Genomic DNA, 25,702 nt, shown 5'->3' with positions numbered 1-25,702 from the left:
AAAACCATTTAACAGTTAAAAATCTGCCTTTCATTTATTGAAAAAGCAGAAACAGAGACCTCTTGTCCTCTTGGTTACTCTTTAAATGCATGTAACAGACAGGGTTGGGCCTGGACCAAGCTAGAAGCCAGGAACTCAAGTCAGGTCTCCTGAGTGGGTGGCAGGGACCCAGCACCCCAACTATTACCTGTTGCCTTTCCAGACCTGTGACTCGAACCCAGGCACTCATTCACAGGATGTGGATGTCCCAAGTGACATCCTCCCTGCTGCTCCAAACTCCTGCCCCTCTTCACACTCTACCAGACTCCCCCACATTCCATTGCATCAGTCAGCCAAAACAGGAGACAGAACCACCTCGGTAATTCAAGCAAAGTCTAATCTGAAGCAATACAATGAAGGACAGAAGGCATCAGGAGGAGCCACCGCTGCCTCGCTTGAGACAGACCCTCAGGCACAGCCTCCTCCCCAGTCCTCCCAGCAGGGCTGAAATGCATGGCTACCACTCACAGGTTGATGCCATGTTGGTGGAAAGTACTAGAAACTTGCCATATGCAGTGCTGGGGAAAGCTGCCCACAGTAAAGTATTGCACCTGAAAACCTGCTGCAAGTTCACCCACGGAGGGGCCAAGGGAAGCTGCCGAATCCTGTGCGTTGCTGATGGCCATGTGCAGGAGGAGCAGAGCCCGGAGGGAGCAGCCCACGTGTGACAGTGTCCTGCCAGCTCCCTCTACTGACAAAGCTGAGCCTGGAACCGGATGGAAAGGAAACAGTACTTTCAGGCCCTTTCTCCATCATCCCAGAGCACAATGAAGAGCAGACTGGGCACCTTGCTAACTGCCATCATCCACTTCTTTGGAGACACAGCTTTCATTCTTTTAGGTGCCTTTGAACTTCAGTACATCCATGTAACAATTCCTTATTTCCACCTAAAGTATAAGTAGGTACAGTGAAGTTCCAGAGCCAGGGTAATGATACAGCAAGCTAATCCTCTGCCTGTGGCACTGGTTCATGTTCCAGCTGCTCCACTTCCCATCCAGATCCCTGCTTGTGGCCTAAGAAAGCAGTGGAGGGTAGCTCAAGTTTTTAAGCCCCTGCACCCGGAAGAGACTCATGGCTCCCAGATTTGGATCAGCCCAGCTCTGGCTGGGGTGGCCATTTGGGCGAATTCTGACTTTAAGATTTATTTATTTTTATTAGAGAAGCGGATATACACAGAGGAGGAGAGACAGAGAGGAAGATCTTCCAGCCGATGGTTCACTCCCCAAGTGCTCACAACGGCTGGAGCTGAGCCAATCCAAAGCCAGGAGCCAGGAGCTTCTTCTGGGTCTCCCATGCAGGTGCAGGGTCCCAAGGCATTGGGCTGTCCTCGACTGCTTTCCCAAGCCAAAAGCAGGGAGCTGGATGGGAAGCGGGGCTGCCAGGATTAGAACCGGCGGCCATATGGGATCCCGGGGCAGGTGCAAGGTGAGGACTTTAACCACTGCGCTATTATGCCAGGCTCAAATTCTGACTTTCAAGTAAGATAAACTCTCCCCTCCCTTTTTTTTTAAAGGTCTCTCCCTCTCTCCAAAGCTAAGGCCTACAAGGTTTCTACAAACATTTTCAAGTATAGGATACATTATTGCTAACTACAGTTGCAATGCTATACCTCAGAGCTGTAAAATTTATTTATCCTTTAACTGCAAGTTTGTCTCTTGGCAGCCTCTACACTGCTCTGGCTCTCAAGCAGCTGCGACCTCTGTTTCTCTGTTTCTCTAAGCTTGACTAACTTTTTTGTGAGGCAGAGCGAGAACGCACTCCCTAAGTGCCTGCAATAGCTAAGGCTAGGCCAGGACCAGAGTCAAGAGCCAGGAACTGAACCCAAGTCTCCTACAAAGGTGGCAGGAACCCGACTACCGGACGGAGCCCTCCTCTCTGCCTCCCAGGGTCTGCATGGGTGGGAGTCTGGAGCAGGAGCCAGGATGCAGCCCAGGTACCTGTGTGGGTCACAGGCCTCCTACCAGGTCAAGTGCTATTTCGGTTTGATCACACATCTTGTTTTAGATCACACATCTAAGTGATAGGTCATGCCATATTGATCTTTCAGTATTTGGTTAGTTTCATTTAGAATCATGTTCTCGGGCCTGGCACAGTAGCCTAGTGGCCAATGTCCTCACCTTGCACATGCCAGGATCTCACATGGGTGCTTTTTTTTTTAAAGATTTATTTATTTTTATTGGAAAGTCAGATATACACAGAGGAGAAGAGACAGAGAGGAAGATCTTCCGTCCGATGATTCACTCCCCAAGTGAGCGCAATGGCCGGTGCTGTGCCCATCTGAAGCCAGGAGCCAGGAACTTCTTTCCGGGTCTCCCATGCAGGTGCAGGGTCCCAGTGCTCTTGGCTGTCCTTGACTGCTTTTCCAGACCACAAGCAGGGAGCTGGATGGGAAGTGGAGCTGCCGGGACTAGAACCGGCGCCCATATGGGATCCTGGCACATTCAAGGTGAGAACTTTAGTTGCTAGGCCATGGCGCCGGGCCCTGTTTTTTTTGTTAGCAAAAAACAAGGAATGCACTTTATTTTCTGAGTTCAGCATTACATAAATGACACAGTTGGATCCAGACATGAAATAAAAAGCGAGTTAAAAAATTTATAAAAGAATATGCAAATATTTCAAGCAAATATTATTGGTAAGCTAACTATGAAAACAGAAGAAATCAGCAATAAATAGGATATTCAAAGAAGATTCAAAGGTAGTTAGCATTCCAAAATTAATCAGGTAAGTAATTCATGTGGAAGGCAAATATAAAGACCATTAAGATTAAATGTTAAGATTTTTTAAAGATAAAATAATTCCTGGTTCTTTATTTTCTATTTTTTTCACTCTTAATTTTTTTTTTTTTTTGATGATTTTTACAGAGTTAATTAGGGTGATAAGGGTAAAGGGCTACAGGAAGGTGGGTGAGACCATTATTTCCACATTCTCTTTTTTTCCTTCCTATATCTGGGGGAAGGGGAGAGATAAGGAGAGAAGCTACACCCAGCCTCCCAACCGCCTCTGTACCCTGGGATGGAAGACAGCCACCCAACACCCCCCAGGGTGCCTGCTGTGGGGCATGCTCCCAGGGTCCTGCTCAAGAGGTTTTGATAGTTCAACAGTTCTGAGTTACTGTTGATCTCGCCACTCCAAGCACGATGAAATCTCTCCAGAATCCACTGGTTGACATAGTCCACCTTAGAGTCTCTGTTTGCCCAGAAGTTCAGTGCCCACATTTGGTTGGGGTAGTTGATCAATTTGTTCTGTCTATCTTCTATTCTGGTACCAGGTGTCCTCTGCAGGCTCCAGTGTACTGCCATATCCTCCATGTGCACCTGGATATGCTGTCCACTGCTCCATCTAAGCCACTGAGGAGGCCCAGCTCTAACACATACATTCGACGGTCAGACCATGGAACCTGCAACTCTCTCCATGGTTTGGGTTCCGAGTCCAGTGGTTCAGTTGGGGGGATTCCCCCCAAAAATTCATCTGAGCTGATCCCAGATCTGATTCTTGCGTGTGCAACCAATACAGAGTCTGGCACAGTTTGTCACCCCAATCACCTAATGCACATGCTGGTGGTTGCAACTGCTGGGTCAGCTCTGTTTCCAACCCTGTCTTCTACACAAAACAATGGGTATTGCAGCCCAGCTCAATCCCACTCACCACACATTTGGCCCTCACACAAACCAGTGGGAGCTGCAGTCTAGTTGGAGCAACCTGCAATAATCCCCACCAGGACCGCCCCCTGTCCTGATTCCCCTACTTGCCAGTATGTACAGCAGACTGGTCCAATATGTTCCACACCTCATTCAGCTCTCATACATGTCAATGGGCACTGAAGCCTAGTTCAATCCAACCAGCCCCACTATCCAGCCCACATACGTGATGGTGGGCGCTACTCTGTTTAGCTATGCCTGCCCCTAGTCTCATGCTCACCAGTTGGAGTGGCAATCCAAGAGAAAGCTGATGGGCGCCGGTTCTAATCCTGCCAGTCCTGCTTCCCATTCAGCTCTCTCCTTGTGGTCTGGGAAAGCAGTCAAGGTTGGCCCAAAGCCTAGGGACCCTACACCCATGTGGGAGACCTGGAAAAGGTTCCTGGTTCCCAGCTTCGGATTGGCACAGCACCGGCCGTCGCACTCACTTGGGGGGTGAATCATCGAACAGAAGATCTTCCTCTCTGTCTCTCCTCCTCTCTGTATATCTGACTTAGTAATAAAAATAAATAAATCTTTAAAAAAATTGATACTGTGTTCATCAAGGATTTTTACACTGATTTTTAAAAAAGATTTATTTATTTATTTATATTAGAAACACACACATACAGAGAGAAGAACATACCAAGAGAAAGCTCTTCCATCTGATGATTCACTCTCCAAGTGGTCACAGTGGCTGGAGCTGAGACAACACAAAGCCAGGAGCTTCTTCTGGGTCTCCAATGCGGGTACAGGGTCCCAAGGCTTTGGGCCGTCCTGAACTGCTTTCCCAGGCCTCAAGCAGGGAGCTGGATGGGAAGTGGAGCTGCCAGGATTAGAACCGGTGCCCATATGGGATCCCGGCGCGTACAAGGCGAAAACTTAAGCTGCTAGGCCACTGCACCGGGCCTAATTTTGATTTTTAAATGTTATTACAAAAGTATCTGTCTGGATTGCTGAGGACCCTTAAACTATCTGACAGGAGGATAGTGCTGTGGTCTGCAGTTTGAGCTGCTGCCTGCAGCACTGTCATCTCGTGTACAGCTGGTTCAAATCTCACATGCAGTTCCTTGCTAATTGCCTGGGATCTGTCAGCCACATGGGAAGTCCGGACGAAGGTCCTGGCTTTGGTCTGGCACAGTCCTGGCATTGCGGCCATTTGGGGAATGACCCAGGACATAAAGATCTCTCTCTGCAACTTTGATTTCAAATAAAATAATTTTTTAAATTTTGTAAATATGCGTTTGCCAGACTATAGTTTCCACTCATCTCACCTTCATCTGGGCCTTGTCTGGGCCCCAGACCTGACCATCTTGTCGGGGTGGTCACTGCCCCTACAGCACCATTCTGTGGGTGCCAGATGGCCCCATTCCTGGGGAGGACTCACCTGGCCCAGACAACTGTGGGAGCGTCACACCATTCTCAGGAATAATGACTCACACAGCTGCAACAAACAACAGAAGCAGTTCCACTGCATAATGAGTCCCCCCGGTCACATGTCAGCAGAAATGTCTGCAGACACCAGAGCGTCACCTCCTAGCCTTAGTCACATCTGACGCAGACCACCACTGTCCACACCCTGTGGGCACAGTCATCTGGGTTCACAGCCTCAGAACAAGTGGCTTCCCTAAGCACTGATGGCCAAGGGGTCAGCCTGCCAGTCCAGGGTCCTACACAGCAGTGGGCTCAAAGGCTTTGTAGTTGCTCCTTCTGCTTGGCCAGGCACATGGCTCAGGTCTGTGTCCTTGTCCACAGCTTTAGAAAGTGTAGAGAAACCAGCATGAGAATCCTGTCAGCTGCACCGCAGCACGCACAGGTGCCGTGTGTGCCTGGGAGAGGAACCAGTCAGTGGGATGAGGAAGAAGCTCCAACATGCCCTCCCCTTTCAGAAAATGCCAGGCTGCCAGCTGCCACCCCTCAGCCTCGGAACTTCACAGAAGAGAACAAATGTACATGAACACAGGGTCAGATCTGAAGTGAAAAGGAAGTCAGGCAGACTGGGCCCCGTCCTGACAGGTCCTGAGCAATGGCACCAATAACCCCTCATCTTCTGGGGAAGCAACACACGCATCCATCCCGAGCCTGGCACACACACCCTGGATCCACTCCTGCCCCCTCCAAGTCCAAGCTGCAAGCCTGGCCACAGTGCCCATCTACAAGCACACCTGTCACCTCCTTGCGTGGCAAGCTAAGCCTCTACCTGCAGTACTGGCATCCTGTATGGATGCTGATTCTGGTTCTCGCTGCTCCACTTTTGATCCAGTTCCCTGCTAATGGCCTGGGAAGGCAGCAGAGGATGGTGCAGGTCCTTGTGGGACACCTGGAAGAAGCTCTTGGCCTCTCAAATTGGCTCAGCTCTGGCCACTGTGGTGTGGCCATTTGGCGAATGAACCAGCAGATGGAAGATTTCTCTCTCCTCTCTCTGTAGCTTTGTGTTTCAAATAAGTCTTAAAAAAAAAAGTGTGCCTCACACAAATCGCACAGCATGCCCAGCCCTGTCCAAAGCCGTCTCCCTGCTGTTTTCTCCTCCCTGTGCCCCACCAGCCTGAATTAATCTCTCCCCTTCCGGTCTGGCTCTCACACCACTGTCCCTCTCCTCACACCCACTCTCCTTCATTCCACCAATTCCAGCTCCTTCCTTTCAGCTCCCATGTGTCTTCTTCAGTCTTCTGTGGCCTCTCAGCGGGAGCTGAGACGCGCCCTCCTTGGGGGTCACCACACATCTTGTGTCAGGTGGCCGGAGGTCTGCCTCCTTCGTCGGCCTGTAATCTCTCCCGGGCTAGAGCGCTAGGTCTCCCCTACTGACTTCTCGTCAAGGAACCCACACAGGGCAGGCCCCCCATGCAGACTGAGAGAAAACAAACTCTGAAAAGCCGTGTCGTTTAGGGAACTGCAAGCCTGCTCAAAATTCGAACCCAGGACCCGCCGGTTTTCAGGCCTCACCTACGCCCACAAAGCTGAGCCAGGACACAGCGTGGCGGGCAGCTGGGCTTTAAGAGCGGCAGTTTAAAGCTCCGGACGCGGTGACGTCAGCGCTGGCGTCTGGCCCGTGGAGTCAGGGCATCCGTCACGTGTCGCAGGCTGGCCCAGCCGCAGCCACCGCACCCGGGGCCAGGAATGCATCCCCGCCCGGCTCCCGCGCCAGCCAGACGGCGCGGGCCTCGCGCACTGACGTCACGAAGGGGACGCCTGCGCGTCGCCAAGGCGGCCGGCCGGGGGGCGGGGCCCAGGCGAACACGCCCCCTGACCGTTGTGCCGCCGCTGATTGGGCACAGGGCATCTTCGCACTCTGCGGGCGGAGGAAGGGGGCGGGTCAGGACACGCCCTCTTGCCCGTGTCCCGCCGCTGATTGGCCCGCGGAGACTCCGCGTTCGGTTTTGGGAGGCTGGTTCCGGAGCGTTCACAAAGGCTCCGGGCGCGGATTGGCTGTTCGGTTTCCCTGGAGCGCTTTCTCCGTGGCTGCCGCCGAAGAGATCCCGGGCCGGCTGGGGGCTGAGTGCGGCTCGCCGCGGGCAGCCAGGTAGGCGGGCCGACGTCGGGGCTCGGGGTTGTGGTGCGGACGCAGAGCCGCCGGGTAGGCAGGGGTGTGGCCGTGTGACCTCGGCCGCGATGCCTTCCCCCCAGCGCCTGGCCGGCCGTGACCGCTGCCTCCTACCCCCTCCCGACCCCAGAGGCTGCGCCGGCCCTCCCGGAGGTGGTGGACCCTGCCCAGGTCCGAGTCGTCGGGGTGGCCGCTGTCACCGGCACGGGTGGAAGAGTGCGGAGGGCACGGAGCCGGGCAGGGAAGCTGGGGAGCCTTCCAGACCCCGACAGCCACTGGCGGACCCCAGGGCCAACGCTCCCTGGGCTCGCACTTGGCCTGCAGCCAGTGAGCTGTGTGGCGCTGGGCAGGTTACTCAGCTTTCAAATTTGTCAGATCCTCCTCCTGGGGGTGGAGCGGTAATGCCGCCTCCGGAGGCTGAGGTCTTAGTGCACGCCGACGAACCCCTTGCTGTCTACCGTCCTCTCCTCTCGGTGGAGTTTGCTGATGGCAGGCGGGTGCAGCCTCTGCCTCTCACCGTTGATTCAGTCTCCCAGGGTCTGTTCCCCGCCGGACTGTGTAGTGAGTTTTTTTTTTTTAATTCTCATGTTGATGACGACAACACTGAAGCTTGGGTCCCTGAGGCTTGTCCAGGGGCACACCCGGAATCCAGGGTTCGGAACTTCCTATTGGAAAAAGCTGTTACCTCCACACCTGGGAGCCGTTTATTTCCATGTTGCATCTGCGCCACGATCTGGGCAAAGAGCCCTGTGTCTTTCTATGTCTCCTGGAGCACGAAGTTGCAGCCCTTGGTGTGGTGGGTGGTGGTGGGTGGTCAGACACCCACATGGCCATTTGGACTAGGCCCAGGTTTTAGTTGCTGATCCGTGGGGTATCTGCAGAGCGGCAGACCTGGGCTTTTGGCCAGAACCTCCTGTTATTTTTCTAAGAGGCCCCCAGCCCCTGATTACAGAGATGATTGATTCAAAGGGGGTTCACTTCCATGTCGGCTCTGAAAATGAGAGCTCCGTTTGTACCCTTTTCACAGTTCCCTGCTCTCTTTGTGCACTGTTACAATCACCTGGATTAAGGTCTTGTTCAGGAAGTGAGGGGGAAGGGACTGCTAAGCACTTTCAGTGACATAAGAAAAGTTTGCCCTGATAGTAAAAGGATTCTGATTCCCAAGGTTTACATGGAATCCAACAATTTTTTCGCTCTAGCTGTACTTAGTTGTCTGAATCCCAGGGTGCGAGGCAGAGCCAAGGATGATGGGCCTCAACATCTGGAAGGGTCAGAGCAATGCTTGTGGCGCAGAGGGTTAGGGTGCTGCTTGGGACACCTGCATCCCACAGGGGTGCCTGGCTCAAGGCTCCTCCACTTCTGATCATCTTCCTCCTCAGGCATCCCTGGAGGTGGGAGATGGTAGTGCAAGTAGTTGGGTCCCTGGCAGCAGCTCCTGGCTTCAGCCTGGCCCAGGACTTGCTGTTGCAGACATCTGAGGAGTGAAGGAGTAGATGGAAGGTCTCTCCCTGTTGATCTGCATTTCAACTAAATGAAACTGAAGAAATGAAGCCTTGGAGGGGCCTGGCCCGATTCATGGAAGCCTGGCTGAGGCTGGGGGCAAAGGCTGCCCAGATGGCTGTGTGCTGCTGTCTGTGACTCGCCTGGCCGCAGGTTGTCAGTCTGTCCTGACTGCAAGTCAGATTCAAGCTGCTTGCTGCCCAGGACAGCTGCTGCTGCTCAGTGGTCATCCAGCCTTTGCCTGGGAAGCTGGGATGTGCTGACTCAGAGAGAAGGGACAACACGCTGTTCTCTACCACCCTAGCACAGTCCAAGCCACCCAGCATACCTGGGCTAGGCCATAGCCAGCTGAGGTCACAAGGTGTGTCAGAGTAGCAATGCCTCCCTGTCTGCCACCGGGTCCTATGGCACAGCTCACTGCAGCAGAGCAGGCGTTGGTCTCCAGGTTACGCTGAGGGAGGAGGAGGCAGGCCGCTGTGCTGGGATACCTGGAGTCTGGTGCATAACCGTGGTTGATCCTTGAAGTACCCACTCCTGAGGCTGTGGCTTAGGCATGTCATCAGTGTTATGGGACTAAACCTGTTACAGAGCAGTGGATGTGTTCAGTGCTCCTGGCATCTGGGTGGCCCTTACAGCCAGGCCCACCTAGGTTCTCCTCCCAGCCTCATGACCACTGAGTCACACGTCTTCATTGAAGATGCGGATTAACAGTAATTTTTGCCTCCCAGGTTGCTACGACCTGAGTGATAATGCAAGTGTCTGAACCAAGGTTAGCGTGGTTCCCAGGGTACCCTAGGGAATCAGTGATTTGAGAACAAGACTTGTTCCACGCTGGCTCCTGGAGAACAGAGACCCCAGGAGCCCTTCCTCAGGCTTGGGAAGTCTGTTGAACTGCTGCTATCTCCTGTTTTCATCCTCAGAGCACCCAGCATGGGCACCCCAGCCTCTGTGGTCAGCGAGCCGCCCCCGTGGAAGCCCCCAACAGAAGTGCGGGACCGCAAGCAGGCCTCGGCCAACATCTTCCAGGATGCGGAGCTGCTGCAGATCCAGGGCCTGTTTCAGCGCAGCGGGGACCAGCTGGCCAAGGAGCGTGCCCAGATTATCTGGGAGTGCGCTGGGGAGCACCGGGTGGCAGAGGCCCTGAGGCGGCTGCGCAGAAAGAAGCCTCCTAGGCAGAAACTGCTGGGCCACTCGCTGCACCCCTGCAGCAGGCTCCGGTAGGTTCCAGGGACTGGAGGCTGAGGGATAGGCGCATTCCTGCGGCTTGGCCCAGAGTGCCTAGCTGTGGGACCTGGGACCTGCTGTTTGTCCTCACTTGGCCTGCTTTGGGGTTGGTATAGCTACTGACACCACCTCCTGGCTAGCACCTGTAAGACTGCTGGTGCTGTTGGAATCATACATGGTGGTGTGAACTCCCATGGGAAGGGGCGTCTGGGTCCCAGCAGCACCACCTCATTCCACAGTGGTTCTCAGCTGGGTGGGAGGGAATGTGGCCTGGGAGGAAGGGTAGCCTCTATCTGCTGTAGACTAGTAGTGACATTCAGAGGTAAACCTGGTTAAAATCTGCCTATGGGCTCACAGGTCATGGAAAGCTACTGTGGTGCCGTTGGAGGTTAAAAGCTGTTAAGAATTGGCCTTTAGACAGCATCTTTCCCCGGCTCCCTAGTCATCCACTCTTTGCCTAGGTCACCACCAGCACCCAGGGCCCAGCTGAACCATGTAGCCCATACCAATCACTGCAGGTTGTGACGCCCAGGGCTCCTTCCCTGGCTGCCTTCTCTGGGGCCCACAATAAGAACAGCACATCTGATTAGGGCCTCTGAGACCAGTAGGTTCTAGATCCTGAGTCAGCTTCATTGCTTGTATTACGTCCAGTTTGTAGTCATGACTTCAAATACTGTTTTCCCAACATGACTGACAATGTCTGCCTTGAATATAGGATGAAGACATACTGGGGTCACTTTGCCCCCAGAAGTGTTTTATAGTCCCCTATTATAAAACTTACAAGTCCCCATTCTGTCCTTCCTGTTGATGCTGGTTTCTCATTCACTTGTTCCCCATAGGATCCCAGAACCCCGCTCTCCACTGGCCAACCCACAGAGCCATACCACAGAGACGGCCTCCGGTGAGCAGCAGCCGATCGTCCGGAGGACAAGTGCTAGGATCCGCCAGAACTGGGCCAAGCCCGGCCCCACAGGCTACCTCCACCAGATCAGGCACTGAGGCAGGGAAGGGGCCGGGAATGGCAGTGGCTTCCCCAGGAATCACAGCGACCTTTGCCCAAGGGCCTGGGGAGGTGAAGAGGAAGAGACCTGGGGCGGGCAAGCCTACCTGAAAAACCCAAAGGAAGAGACCGCTGCCACTGGCCTGCTCCTTGGAGAGTAGAAGGTGTCCATTTGGCTTGGTTCAGTGGGGTCTGATCCTCACCTAGATGAGGAAGACCAGTGACTGTCCCTGCCTCAGCACTTCCTTACCTAACACTGTACTGGGGCTGCATGACCTTCCCTGGGAGCCGAGTGGCAGGCTCTTGGACGCAGTATCTCACTACTTCTGCTACTGATCCACCTGCTGCTACTGTAACCCATGAGCTAGCAGCTTGTCCCATAGCCGAGCACCGTCAGACCAGCACAAGGGAGCTGTGGTGTAAATGGCGAACAAAAATATTTATATCAAGAACTGCATTGCAGCAGGGGAGGATCCTGAAACAGCGGCTAAGGAGTAGGGGTGGGGCACGCCAAGAAGGAGAAATCAGGGTCGGCTTCTGCTTTGTCTTCCCCATGCCCCATCAGATCTGAGGAACAGCAGAACACTGTGTAGGCAGCCCTGCACAGTGGGCGCTGGCTGCTGGATGGGCTACATCTGCAAACCAGTGGGCTCCAGCATCTCATGTGGCTTCTTCATCCCCATGGGCTGACTGGGACCAGTCATCCTCCAGCCACCTGCACTGTCCGTACATAAGGAGCTAGATGAACTAGGGTGGGGTCTTCGTTGGAATGAGAAAATGTGGAGTCTCTTAAACAAGATACAAGATGCTTGCTTCTCTCTAAAAGGCTGCCTTTAGCAAGATCAAAGTGCTAATCCCACTCCGGTGGCTTTTTTGTTTTATATTGGAAGGTTGCATAACTACAATTTTTAAGGGTTTCATCCACACCCTTCTGATTTTTGCCGTTGTATTTTTTTCCCAAAAATTGTGCCTGTTTTTCATGTGTTTCATCTTTTGGAGCCATCTCCTGGCTGCTGCAGCAGGTTCCTGACTTAAATAAATCAGTCTTGCTTTGCTCACTACTTTGTCTTTTTTTTTTTTTAAGATTTATTTTTTTAAAATTTTTGTTGCAAAGTTAGATATACAGAGAGGAGGAGAGACAGAAAGATCTTCCATCTGATGATTCACTCCTCAAGTGAGTGCAACGACTGGTGCTATGCCGATCCGAAGCCAGGAACCAGGAACTTCTTCCAGGTCTCCCACATGGGTGCAGGGTCCCAAGGCTTTGGGCCGTCCTTGACTGCTTTCCCAGGCCACAAGCAGGGAGCTGTATGGGAAGTGGAGCTGCCGGGATTAGAACTGGTGCCCATTTGAGATCCCGGCGCATTCAAGGCAAGGACTTTAGCTGCTAGGCCACGCCACCGGGCCCACTACTTTGTCTTATGAAAATTCATGGAAGACAAGAACCGACATTACTTTTTTCAAGTAGGAAATATACTGTGTAATATTTCTTAGGGGCCAGCCCTTAAAACAGACAATAGTTGTGCAAAAAGTAAACTAAGAAGCATGTCTAGTAATAGCTTCATCACGGTGCAAATGTGGTGTCAAATGAGTTAGGAACATACTGTGGGAATTTCAGAGCACTGGGACTTTGGAAGTAAGGGTCCTGTCCAGCCCTTCCACTCTGTCCTTAAGTTATATTCCACCCTCTTGATATTCCTTCCCACAAAGAACACTGGACAAAAATAGTCAGAATTGGATTTGTTATTCATACATCTGCATTGATTTAAATACATTACATACAATTTCTACAGTGCATTAGAGAATGACATGGGGGCAGCAGCACTCACAGCCCAGCCTCCACTTCGACACCATGGAACAGGGCCCACACTGGCAGAGGGATGAGGTGTTGCAGGAGTGCCACCCAGAAGCCTACCCTGGCACCCAGGCCTTTGGCTCTCCCAAAGTCCACGTTCAAGTCAACCTGAGGACAGGCTTCCAGGGAGGATGCAGACAGGCCAGGGAAGGATGCCCACACTGACTGGCTCCCTCTTACACTGGACCCCATTTTCTTCTGCTCACAGAGCTAGTCTGGATCAGGACAATGTATAGACCTGGCTTGGCTGGAGGAAGTCACCAGGCTGATCCTCAGACGCCGTAAGTCGCCGGGAGCTCCCGGACGTGCTTGGGTCAAGATGTCCGTGGGAAGCTACCACACCTGGAACCCCGCTAGCACCTGCGGTCAGGAGGCAGCCAGTCTCTCAAACATGTCCAAGGCCAAAGTCCAGATCAGCAGGATGCGATTGTCGGACCTGGGCAGGCAGGGAGCTGTGCCTTTGTCCATAGGGCATGTATACCCAGCTCTTCCTTTCAGCTGGGTGGAAGCCCAGCACAACCATGACGGAAGGGGAGCAGCATGGCACAGCCAACGAGAGGGCTGCCGGTCTCTGCATCCCGGAAGATGAGAGCCAGGCAAGCAGAGGACACAGCCGTCACCTCACTCCCTTTCTTTGGTTGTTTCTTAAACCTTCGTGATAGCTTCTTTCCAAGGCTGATTGACCAGTCGCAGGGTGACAAAACTCAGCTGTGCCTCAGCCACAGGCAGTACCTTTTACTCCCTCCTGTGGACATTCTTTGCTTTGGTGTAGAAAGGGCTTGAACATCTGGCAGGAGTGTGAAGAGCAGGGAAAAGACACATGGAAGTGAGAATATGCACTGTTAGCTGAGTAGGCACTGGCAACATTGGGGCCCTGCCTTGCTCAAGAGGCCACGGAGAAACCAGCATAGAACAAGAAGTCAGGAAGCAAAAAGGAAACTGCCCATCAGCAGGCAGAACACTTCTGCCATGCCATGATAGTAGCATGTAAATACAAGAACCTAATATCGTGTTCTCTTAAGGGCTGGACTCAACCCAGGATCCTCATGGAGACCCACTCCAGAGCCCAAACTGGACTCATAAATCAAGAGTTAGGAAGACAAATATTTAAAGTAAGGGCAGAACAAACAGAGAGCTGGAACCAAGGACTCCAGAAGTAGGGCTGGACAAGTACACCCACAGAACACTTGTCGCTCCCAGCATACATTTGGACTGTATCACCTTTCCATGTTGGGTGTCAATTTCCTGTCCTGATAAAATGCTAAGCCCAGTCCTGCCTGTGTCTGCCTGAGTGACAAACAGGCTAACTGCAGCTGGCCAGAGTGCAGAGCCACGGACAGGGGCAAAGCCAAGCCTCCTTGTCAAGAGAAGGATGGGGAGGCTTGCAGCCACCTACAACACTGGCAGGAAGAGGAAGGGAAAGGAGATTTGGCAAAAACCCAAAAGAAAGATGGGCATTCTGTGTGTCCCAGCACTGCGAGTGGTCCCCTGACAGCCTTGGTTCATGGGAGTAAGCAACACAAATGTCTGGGCCTATGCAAATTTAGGTCTAGATTAAAGGATTCTGCCCTAGGAGGCTGTAGGGATCTGCTACAAGCATTTAACTTGTTTTTGTTGGTTTGTTTTTCTGATGCAGAATATAATAGGGACTTTTGCAACAGAGCAAGGTGTTGGGGAAGGAAGGGACTTTCCCAGCTGCCACCAGGAGTCCCGGGAAGGGAGATTCTCCCTTCCAGGCGCCTGCATGGCCCTCTGGCCCTCAGCAGGGCCCAGGGGCACTCGCTGTCTCTGATTGTGCTTCTCCCTGTGGGTGGCGAGGACAGGGAGAGGACTTCCAGGCACTGCTTTCTCCACCAGCTTCCCTGGCTTTTTCTGCACCTGGCTCTGCAGGTTCCCTTCCAGCCCAAGTCTCAGTCTTCTTCACCTGCCTCTCGGGTTACCACCAGGAAAAGAAGGGCTTCCGACTCTGAAAGCTCTGCGTGTAAGACTCGCTCGAAGACCGCTGGTGTGAACGGGCCGTCTCGACAATCACGGGGGGCATCTGGACAAGGTGCAGGGGACTCTTGTTGTCCTTCAGGGCCTGGGTCAGGTTTAGGATCTGCAGTGAGAAGAAGGAGCTGAGTGAGGGAAGGGCCAAGATGTTCCAGGTCTGCCTCTGAAGGGAAAGCAGCACAAAGAGCTTCCACAGAGGAGTAAGGGATTGACACAGCAATGGGAAATCAGACAGACAGCTATTTATAAAAGTTACAAGACAGACCCGGTGGCGTGGCCTAGCAGCTAAAGTCCTCGCCTTGAATGCGCCGGGATCTCAAATGGGCACCAGTTCTAATCCCAGCAGCTCCACTTCCCATCCAGCTCCCTGCTGGTGGCCTGGGAAAGCAGTCAAGGATGGCCCAAAGCCTTGGGACCCTGCATCCATGTGGGAGACCCAGAAGAAGTTTCTAGTTCCTAGCTTTAGATCAGCTCAGCTCTGGCTGTTGCGGTCACTTGGGGAGTGAATCATCAGACGGAAGATCTTCCTCTCTGTTTCTCCTCCTCTCTGTATATCTGACTTTCCAATAAAAATAATGACTGGGGCTGAACTGATCCGAAGCCAAGAGCCCAGAGCCTCTTCCAGGTCTCCCACATGGGTGCAGGGTCCCAAGGCTTTGGGCCGTCCTTGACTGCTTTCCCAGGCCACAAGCAGGGAGCTGGATGGGAAGTGAGGCTGCTGGGATTAGAACCGGTGCCCATATGGGATCCTGCTGCATGCAAGTTGAGGACTTTAGTCATTAGGCCACCACGCAGGGCCCCTAGCCCCTATTTCTAGGTTTCAATAGCCTGCTTCTTACTCTTTAGCTAATTTATATAATTTTCACAATTATAAACCATACTGCATTGTATTTTTGGTAAAGTAAATGTTTTGTGCATATCCATGGTTGCTTCCTTACTCCTAAACAATGGGGATTGCTAGGGAGGGCAGTCAGCCAAGTCGTTAGGTGACAAGATGCTCACCTCCCACACAGGAGTATGTGGATTCAATCCCCAGCTCTGGCTGCTGATAGCAGCTTCCAGATAAAGTGGACCTGGGAGGCAACACTGATGCCACCCATGTGGGAGACCTGGATTGAGCTCCCAGCTCTTGGGATCGGCCTCCTGGTTGTTGCCAGCATTTGGGGAGTGAGTCAGCATATTCAGGTTCTTATGTCTCTGAAATAACTGATTAAAAAAAAAAAATAAGCCTATACTTCTGGGCCTGGCGTGGCAGCCTAGTGGCTAAGGTTCCTGCCTTGCATGTGCTAGGATCCCATACGTGTGCCAATTCATGTCCTGGCTGCTCCATTTCCCATCCAGCTCCCTGCTTGTGGCTTGGGAAAGCAGTTGAGGATGGTGTGAGGACATGGGACCCTGCTCCCACATGGGAGACCCAGAAGAAGCTCCTGGCTCCTGGCTTTAGATTGGCTCAGCTCATCGTTGCAGGTACTTGGAGAGTGAATCATCAGATGGAAGATCTTCCTTTCTGTCTCTCCTTTTCTCTGTAAATGTGACTTTACAATTTAAAAAATTTTAAAAAAACAAAAAGCCCGTATTTCAGTTAGATTTTTCCCTCCAATGCTGTCTCCTCATTGTTTCTCTAAGTAAAATGATCATTTTAGAATAAGTTTAGGTTTACACGTATTCAGTTACATAGACAGGTTTTGGCCTCTGCCTGAGCTGATGTCTACAGTGAAAGCTTCATTCTGCTTTGGTGTACCAGCAGCAGTTAGGTAAGAATTCCAGTGAGATCCTAACCACCTGCCTGTGTGAAGCCAGATGCTCACGAAACCTGGAGGTGTCAAGAGGCAGGTGCTGCTCCAGGAACTGCCTCCAAAGCAGATTCCATCTTGTCTCACTACCCGGCATCCTGAAAGGCAAAGTGGCTGAGTGCCCATGACCATGTAAACCCCCTGTCAGCTGACCACGAGCCAGCCTGTTGATAAAGAAAGTACTCCCAACAACCCTACTCTGCCATCTCCAACCTGTAGCCCCGTTAGCCTGCTAAAAAGTTTCAAAACAAGTGCCAGAATTCAGATTTATCTTTCTGCTTGATTTCTTAAAAAGCTCTCCAGCCCCCTGCTAGAATACCCTGTAGGTTGGCCCTTGGTTGGGTGGCCAGACTGCAATACCTATTGTGGAATAAATGTTTGTTTCCTTTGCTCATATTACTACCTGGTTGTTTTCTGGGTGACAGAAGGTATTTAGAGCATGGGATGGAAAGAGAAAATTTTACTCTGACCTACTCTAACCCCTGCCTCACTGGGTAATAGTACTAACTGGGTCTAATTAGGTCTAGCGGGAGGGCAGCTGTAATACTGGCAAGGGATTCCAGAAGATATACAATATAGACAGAGGCACAGTCTGTACTGCCTTGGAAGGAAGTTCATTCCTTTATACCAGCTCGCTGATATCAAAGAATATCAAGTGATGTTTGAGGTTTTCAAAAAGTCTGCCAGCCTAAGTGAGCCCCTCCACCACTCAGGCAAGGCAAAGAGACCATGTTAGTGGTATTCAGACAGTAATTTCAGCTCCTTTTTTTTTTTTTTTAAGATTTACTTCTATATATTTGAAAGGTAGAGTTACAAGAGAGAGGAGGAGGAAAGGGAAGAGAGAATGAGAGACATAGATGGATCTTCCATGTACTGGTTCACAGCCAAATGGCCACAACAGCCAAGGCTAGGCCAGGCCGAAGCCAAATGCCTGAAATTCCATTCGGATCTCCCACATGAATAGCAGGGGCCGACCCACTTAGGCCATCGTCCACTGCCTCCTCAGAAGCATTAGCAGAGAATTTCATCAGAAGTGGAGCTTGAGCTACAACACCTGTTGGCCTACATGTAAGCTGGGTTAGGTGAGAGTCAGGCTGGGGTAGTCAACTGTATCTGCGGGTATAGGCAAAAGCCAGAATAAGGGCAGGTGGGGTTGGGCTTTGGCATAGCATCACCTGGTAAGTGCTGGCACTGGGGGCAACCCCTGTCGAGCTAGATCGCAGAACCCCCTGAAGAGTGCAAGATCCAAGGCAGGGAGTGGGTCCAGTAGGGAGGCTGTGGGCTCCTCTATGATGGGCTGTAACTCCCACTGATGAGCACGAGAACAAGGACTGGGGGCAGGCCTGGTTGGACAGGCAGTGGCACCTGCTGGCATGAGTGTGCGCTGGAGGGTGGAGTCGGTTAGGTTGAATTAGACTTTCGATGCCCAGTGATGTATATGAGCTCTCAGTGGGATATGGGGCTGATTGGACGAGTCCACTGCACATGCTGGCAGGCACAGGAACCAGAGCTGGGGGCCTTTCAGTGGCGGTTACTGGGAGTCACTGTGGCTGGGCTGCAGCTCTCCCTGTGGTATGTGAAGGCCAAGCGTTTGTCGGATAGGGCTGGTCTAGGCCGCAGCACCCATTGGTTTGCTGAAGATGGAGGGCAGAACAAATTGATCAACTACCACAGTGAAGCTTGACAGCAAATTTCTGGGCCGATGGAGACTTGGAAGTGAACTATGACAGCCAATCAACCTTGGGAGGATTTCCTTATCCTCGGAGAGGCAATATCAGCAGCATCTCAGAACTACCAAAATACATGAGTAGAACCCGAGAACATGCTCCACGATAAGGAACCTGGGACGATATCAGGTGGCAGTTCCCCATCCCCCAGGTAATGCGGCGATTGGGAGACTGGATGTGGTTTCTCCTCTTGTATTCCCTCTCCCCCTCCCCCAAATATGGGAAAGAAAAGAAGTAAGAAAAAGAAAACATGTAAACAATGGTCTCATCCACTATCCCCTAATCCTCAACCCTTCCCACCCTGATCAACAATATAAACATCATCAATAATAAAATTAAAAAAAAAAGTGGAGCTGGTGCCAGCACAGTGGCACATCAGACTACTCCTCTACCCTAGGGTGCCAGCATGCCATATGTTCCACTTCCAATCCAGCTCCTCTGCCTATGACCTGGGAAAGTAGCAGAGGATGGCCAAGTCCTTGGGACTCTGCATCCACATGGGAGAACTGGAAGAAGCTCCTGGCTCTTGACTTCAGATGCATTCAGCTCTGGCTGTTGAGGTCTTTTGAGCAGTGAACCAGGGAATGGAAGAACTTTCTGCCGCTCCTTCTCTCTGTGTAAAATTTGCCTTCCACAAGTGGATGTACTAAGGCAAACTTTGTCAGCCAATACACCTTCGGAAGATTTTTCTCAACCTTGGAGCAATAAAACTAAGAATGTCTCAGAACTATCAAAACCACTCAAGCAGCACACTCAGAACATTCTTCTCCATGGGCCTGGCATTGTTGCCTAGCAGCTGAAGTCTTCACCTTGCATGTGCCGGGATCCCATATGGGCACTGGTTCTAACCCCAGCATTCCTGCTTCCTATCCAGCTTCCTCCTTGTGGCTTGGGAAAGCAGCCCAGGACAGCCCAAAGCCTTGGGGAGACCCAGAAGAAGTTCCTGGCTCCTGGCTTGGGATCAGCTCAGCTCCATCCGTTGTGGCTGCTTGGGGAGTAAATCATCAGACAGAAGATCTTCCTCTCTGTTTCTCCTCTGTATATCTGACTTTGCAATAAAAATAAATAAATCTTTTTTTAAAAAAAGTCTCCATATCGGGGTTTGTAAGATGACATCAAGCGGCCATCTTCCATCCCTGGGTGGTGTTGTATTTTGGCAGGAAGGAGCAGCTCTCGCCTCTCTCCTCTCCCCACCCCTGACGATGCAGGAGAAAAAAGGAAAAAACAAATTGCAAGCATTTGTCTTGTCTACCTTCCTCCATGTCTCCACCCTCCGCATCATAATCAGTGGTCCTCATGGGCATACATTCCTGTCAACTATGTAAACAATATAAGAAAATCTCTTTCAAATAAAAATAAAAATAAAGGAGGAGGAGGAGCTGCTGGGACTCAAACTGGCAGTCATATAGGGATGCCAGTATCACAGGTGGTGCCTTAACCTGTTGCACCACAATGCCAGGCATTGACCACCCCATTCCTAGGGGGAAATGGGCTCAGCAAGTTCAAGTAATACCCTCGCAGTCTCAGCTAAACAATGAGAAGCAGTAAATGAATAATGGTTGAGAAGACCGACCAGTCTTGTTGATAAGACCGACCAGAGGTGTGAGAACCTGGTTTTTCTTTATACAAAATCCTAATTGCAATCACATACTGAGTACTTCAATGTGCCAGGACTACTCCAACTTATTTCATCATAACCCTATTATGCAGGCAGTTATTAGTCCTGTTGCAAATGGAAAACTAAGGGAAGTAAAGATTAAATACTTGCTCAAGGCTCACAGCTGTTAATGCCAAAGTCAGGTTTCAAATCCAGGCACTCTGATCACAGGCTGGCTACCAGGTCAGCCCAACTCTCTTTTTTTCTTAGATTTATTTTATTTTTATTACAAAGTCAGATATACTGAGAGGAGGAGAGAGAGAGAGGAAGTGGAGCTGCCGGGATTAGAACCAGCGGCCACATGGGATCAAGGCGAGGACCTTAGCCAGTAGGCCACGCTGCCGAGCCCAAGCCCAACTCTTAACAGATGCACAACAGAGGGTCTTGCCAAAGGCCACAGAGCTTGAAAGGGGTAAAAGGGTCTAACTCTTCAATCTGAGGACAGGGATCACTGCTATCTCCACTAATGACAGCCACCACGCAGTGTGACAGCAAGCAAGCACTGGCTACCACAGAAGAGCTGGGAGACTTGGGATGGCCATCTTTCTTCTTCCATGCATTAGGGCAGATCACAAACATGTGAAAAGGGTACAAAACACAAGCTTTACCCTTCTGCTCAAATTGAGCACAGTGCCCTCCCAGAGGGAGCCCAAAAACCCCCACAGGACATCCCAGGCTCACCTGTCCCCGCATGACAGCAATCTGCTTGTGGAACTGGCCCCTGTCAAAACCAGGATCTCTCTGCAAATGAAGAACAAGAAGAGATGAGACCTCTTTCTCCCCTAATTAAAAACCTGATAAAGAACACTGACAGAAGGTATGAGGCCCAGTAAACCGCCACCCTCAGAACTTTCTATTTTACACATGGAGAAACAGAGAATAAACAGGTATCTCACTCTGCCTCTCTGGCTGCAGACGACAATGCTTCATTTTAATATGACCTCTGAGAATACACAGCAGCCGCATGATGTATAGGGCAATGCACCATGGTGCCCCTTTCCTTCAAACCCATCCAAATCAGTCCCTTGGAAGCTTGCTTTTCACCAGCTTATCATTCCTTGCTGGCCTGCACCAGGAACAATTAGAAAAACCACCCAGAATCCCTCCTATTGTATAATAACATGATTCCCAGAGCTAACCTTGAAGAGTTCGTATAGATCTTCCTCCAAGTCCTTGACGAAGTTAGGGTCTGATATCTTTGGAAGAATCAGATCTTTGATCTCCTGAGAGAAGGGGACTTTGGCCTGGGGCAACCAGGCCCAGTAAAAAGGATCTGAAAAGAGGAAAGGCCCAAAGCAAAGCTTATATTAGTGTCAAAGCCCTTGTGACCTCCACCCACTAGGGCCCTCTCAATGGGAGAACCCTTCTTCCTGAGTACAACTCAGCAGTGCTGTTGCTGTGGAGGTTGCTCAACCAGCAAGTAAGGGAAGCAGCACCCAAAACCAGACCTGCCCATCCCAGGGCGCCTTCACAGATATCACGAGATCGAGATTCGGGCCTCTCAGGAAGCAGCCACTTGACACTGACTCACTGGGACAGTCCTTCCCAACAGGAAGGCTACTGCTGAAAATGTGGCTAGAGACCTACTCTCTGTATCCCCCACTCCCACAACTCCCATTTTCCACAAGTCTCTGTTTTAATGGGGTAGAAAATGTTAACCAGGAATACAGAACACTAACAGCAGCTTATCTGTGGAGACATAAATAAGATCAATTATAAAAAGTCCTCAAAAGAATGATAGAATGATGGGCCTGTCGGCGTGGCCTAGCAGCTAAAGTCCTCGCCTTGAGTGTCCTGGGATCCCATATTGGCTGCCGGTTCTAATCCCGGCAGCTCCACTTCCCATCCAGCTCCCTGCTTGGGGCCTGGGAAGGCAGCTGAGGACAGCCCAATGCATTGGGACACTGCACCCGTGTGGGAGACCCGGAAGAGGTTCCAGGTTCCCGGTTCCCGGCTTCGGATTGGCGTGCATCAGCCCGTTGCGGCTCACTTGGGGAGTGAATCATCGGATGGAAGATCTTCCTCTCTGTCTCTCCTCCTCTGTGTATATCTGGCTGTAATAAAATGAATAAATCTTAAAAAAAAAATGATAGAATGCAAGGTGAAGATGAAAAGACTCATCTTTATGCTTCTCCTCTTGAAATCACCTTTATGCTGCTAATGGGAATAAATGAAGTTTAAAAATCCTAGCAGCTTATATTAGAGTATTTGCCATTTGCTGGCCCACTGGGCCAATGGGCTGCATCATCTCATTAATTCCTAGAAGAACTCCATGATAAAGGTATTATTATCCCCACTGCACAGAGAAAGTCAAGTCTGGGCAGAAGAGCTAGTCCACAGCACTCAGAGCTTACATGCCCTCCATGAGTCAGGATGCTTCAGGGGAAAAGCCAGCCCATTGTCGATGGCAGCCACCTTGATGACCGGCTCCTTCACCACCACCCAGTCTGTGTCCTGCAGAGAAAAGGGACTAATTACAGAGGTACTCACCCGCCTCCTGGCGGCTCCAGCAAAGCAACCGTCTCAGCATCCTCATGCACCAAAACTCACTCAACCTAATTTGATCTTCCCTGCCCCCAAGTGGTTAACTCTTGACATCCACATTTAGTTCATCTATGACATCGTATTTATTTCTTTACCATTTTATTTGAAATGTAGAAAGATCACCAATCTGATGGTTTTCTCTACAAATGCCACAACAGCTGGGGAGGAGCCAAGCCAAAACCAGGTCCCAAAACCCACCTGGTCTCCCAGATGAACAGCAGACGCCCATCACCCGATGCTTCCCAGGGAGTCTGCCAGCAGGCAACTGGGGTGGGAGCAGAGCTGGGACTTAAACCAAGCATCTTAATATGGCTTATGGGTGACCCAAGCAGCATCTTAACCACTGAGCCAGAGGTTAACTCCATTTATGGCACCTTTTAACTGTGTTTATACAAGGTTCGTTCTAAGCCTCCTTTAGAAAAGGTATTCTTTCTGGGGCCAGTGCAATAGTGCAGCAAGCCAGTCCCCCAGCTGCTCCATTTCCAATTCAGTGTCCCTGCCAATGGCCTGGGAAAGCAGTAGAGGATGGCCTTCTAGGGCCCCTGTACCCACATGGGAGACCCAGAAGTTTCTGGCTCCCAGCTTCGAAATGGCCCAGCTCTAGCTATTTCAGACATTTTAGTCATGAAGCAGCTCTCTGTCTCTCCCCACTCTCTCTGTAACCATACTCTTCAAGTAAAAGAAATCAATCGTCAAAAAATGAAAAGAATTACCACAGTCCTAGGCAAACAGGATAATGAAAAAATAACAAAGATTGTTATAAGCTATTCATTGGAGGGAAAGGTATTGAGAATCTGGAGAGTGGAGAAGAAGAAACATCTGTATCTGATGGCTAGGGCCCTCTAGGGTGAATTTTTAACTCTGACATCACTTCACTGGGGATCTCCACACTGTCCAGTGAGAAACAACCACAGAAAGGAAGAGTTGGCAGCTCTTCCCAAGGGGGTCTGTTCTGCTTCAGTGACACAAGAACTGAACGGCCAGCACTGGAGACACGCATGAGTCCCTGGGTCACAGGTTCAGCTTCCACACCCCTTGTGGGCCTTTAGGGAGTAGATCAATACATGGGAGTGCTCTATTTGTCTTGCTCCCCTTGTCTCTCAAACAAAATAGTAACTTTTGGGCCCGGTGGCGTGGCCTAGTGGCTGAAGTCCTCGCCTTGAATGCCCCGGAATCCCATATGGGCGCCGGTTCTAATCCCGGCAGCTCCACTTCCCATCCAGCTCCCTGCTTGTGGCCTGGGAAAGCAGCTGAGGATGGTCCAAAGATTTGGGACCCTGCACCCGCATGGGAGACCTGGAAGAGGTTCCTGGTTCCCGGCTTTGGATCGGCACAGCACCGGCCGTTGAGGCTCACTTGGGGAGTGAATCATAGGACGGAAGATCTTCCTGTCTGTCTCTCCTCCTCTCTGTATATCTGACTTTGTAATAAAAATAAATAAATCTTTAAAGAAAAACAAACTTTTTTTTTTTGGTGTAGAAATCACCGTGCCAAATAAAACTGAACAGTACTCTGCAGATTTTTAGCAAGCTATTAAGCAATGTGACACGCACACAGTATGTGATACATACAGTTCAAACATATTTGGCCTTTTCTTCATGCTACTGATTAAAATATAACTATTTATCTAACAGGAAGAGACAGAAGACGGAGAGACTGGCAGACATACATTCCGATAGAGAGATTCCAACCACTGGCTCATTCCCCATATGCCCATAATGGCTGGTACTGGGTTGGGCCAAAGCCAGGAACCCAATTCATGTCTCTCATATGGATGGCAGAAACTTAACTACTCAAGTCATTACCCTGCTTCCCAGGGTGTGCATTAGCAGGAAGCTGGAATCACCAGAGCCCAGAATCAAATGCAGGTACTCATGTGGGAGGAGGGTGCCCCAGCCAGCGCCTCTTCATGCTATTCTTATTAACATCAGTCAACACAATATTCTCTAAAACAGAGATTAAGAAAAACTCTATCAAATATAATCTATTAATAGTTTGAAATATGTGCTTCTGATTCTTCTCAACGTATGTGATCTAAGTTGGGGACGACCTTATGTTTTTGATATTATCCAGACATTCCTCATCATCTTCTTCAGGTCAATGGATCAAACTCTTACCCGAGAGCTGGAACTATCCATAGGACAGTCATATTTAATTAGCCAATTGTCATTGCCTCGATCTGTAGATAGAAATACAAAATTAGTAGGAAAATTTAGGGTGATTCAAACTTACTACTAAAAATAACTGTAAAATCTGGCCTAAAATATTTTAAAATCTCTTGAAGGCACTTTCATAAAATTATAAAGAATTTAAGAGTCAAGAACTGGGAGACCTTGATTGCATATCACACAATATATTTACATATTTGAAACATTACATGGCACCCTATACAAGATCTTTCTGTCTCTCCTCTGTAAATCTGACTTTCCAATAAAAATAAATAAGTCATATATGTATATACATGTATATATATGCACAATTTTTAAAAGTCTGTTAAATTTAACAATTTTTATTTTAAAAAGAGCTTGGAGAGAACAGAAATCCAGAGAGAGGAGCATTTATGGCTTCTTTTCCCTAGGGCACCTGGTTCATCACAAATAGTAAAAACAGAATCAATGTGGTTCAGCAATATCACTTCTGGGTATACGCTCAGAAGAGCTGAAAGCAAGGTTTTGCAGAAATACTTGTACACTCATGCTCATAGCAGCTTTATTCACAAAAGCAAAAAGAGAGAAACAACCCAAGTGTCCATTGACCCATCTAAGCAAAGTATATGCAACATAAAATACTATTCAGAATTGAAAAGGAAAAACATTTTGACATAAGCTATAATACAAATGAACCTTGAGGACCTTATGGTAAATGAAACAAGCAAATCATAACAAATATTTTATGCTTTCACATATATGACATATCTAGAGCAATCAACATCACAGTGTGGGAAGCAGGAAAGGGCCTGGGAAGCAGGAGACTGGACAATTATTTTTTAATAGGTATAGAATTTCAATTGTACAAGATACAGGTTATTCTAGAGAAGCAAAGTGGTGATGGCTACACAATACGAAGGTACTTACTATCACTAAATTCTACAATTAAAAATAGTTAGGTGCCCGGCATGGTAGTCTAGCAGCTGAAGTGCTTGCCTTGCATGCCCCG

General features: G+C 50.2%; 2 protein-coding genes across 4 annotated transcripts in view; one reads left to right on the top strand and one right to left on the bottom strand.

The window, feature by feature from the left end:
* Positions 1-7,148: 7,148 nt before the first annotated feature.
* On the top strand, positions 7,149-11,429 carry AVPI1 (arginine vasopressin induced 1). 3 transcript variants are annotated; one of them, XM_058671643.1, is made up of 4 exons: positions 7,217-7,233; positions 9,483-9,523; positions 9,675-9,971; positions 10,818-11,429. In XM_058671643.1, exons 2-4 carry the CDS (start codon positions 9,504-9,506, stop codon positions 10,975-10,977), a joined length of 477 nt encoding a protein of 158 aa, XP_058527626.1. In that variant the 5' UTR covers positions 7,217-7,233; positions 9,483-9,503; the 3' UTR covers positions 10,978-11,429. The 3 variants fall into 3 exon arrangements, with proteins under 3 accessions (XP_004580048.2, XP_058527626.1, XP_058527627.1); XM_004579991.2 differs by lacking the exon at positions 9,483-9,523 and having other exon boundaries at positions 7,149-7,233; XM_058671644.1 differs by lacking the exons at positions 7,217-7,233; positions 9,483-9,523 and adding an exon at positions 7,294-7,604.
* A 1,274-nt stretch (positions 11,430-12,703) lies between these two features.
* PI4K2A (phosphatidylinositol 4-kinase type 2 alpha) overlaps positions 12,704-25,702 on the bottom strand; it is a 29,733-nt gene continuing 16,734 nt past the window's right edge. Inside the window, exons 5-9 of the mRNA XM_058671199.1 lie at positions 24,664-24,725; positions 22,357-22,456; positions 21,142-21,275; positions 20,684-20,743; positions 12,704-14,931 (exon numbers count right to left, since the gene is read on the bottom strand). Coding sequence (XP_058527182.1) covers positions 14,770-14,931; positions 20,684-20,743; positions 21,142-21,275; positions 22,357-22,456; positions 24,664-24,725 — 518 coding nt within the window. The 3' untranslated portion in view covers positions 12,704-14,769. The remainder of the gene's footprint in view (positions 14,932-20,683; positions 20,744-21,141; positions 21,276-22,356; positions 22,457-24,663; positions 24,726-25,702) is intronic.

The sequence above is a fragment of the Ochotona princeps genome, chromosome 13, assembly GCF_030435755.1.
Source record: "Ochotona princeps isolate mOchPri1 chromosome 13, mOchPri1.hap1, whole genome shotgun sequence".
Taxonomy (NCBI): Eukaryota; Metazoa; Chordata; class Mammalia; order Lagomorpha; family Ochotonidae; genus Ochotona; species Ochotona princeps.
Note: the sequence above shows the minus strand (reverse complement) of the source record. Positions and strands in the feature narration are given on the sequence as shown.

What these genes read in the sequence shown, in the direction of transcription:
- AVPI1 (XM_058671643.1), top strand. Translation starts at nt 9,504, where the DNA reads ATGCAAGTGTCTGAACCAAG. An exon ending in ATGCAAGTGTCTGAACCAAG is followed by an intron (nt 9,524 to 9,674) that starts GTTAGCGTGGTT and finishes TTTCATCCTCAG; the next exon opens with AGCACCCAGCATGGGCACCC. An exon ending in CACCCCTGCAGCAGGCTCCG is followed by an intron (nt 9,972 to 10,817) that starts GTAGGTTCCAGG and finishes TGTTCCCCATAG; the next exon opens with GATCCCAGAACCCCGCTCTC.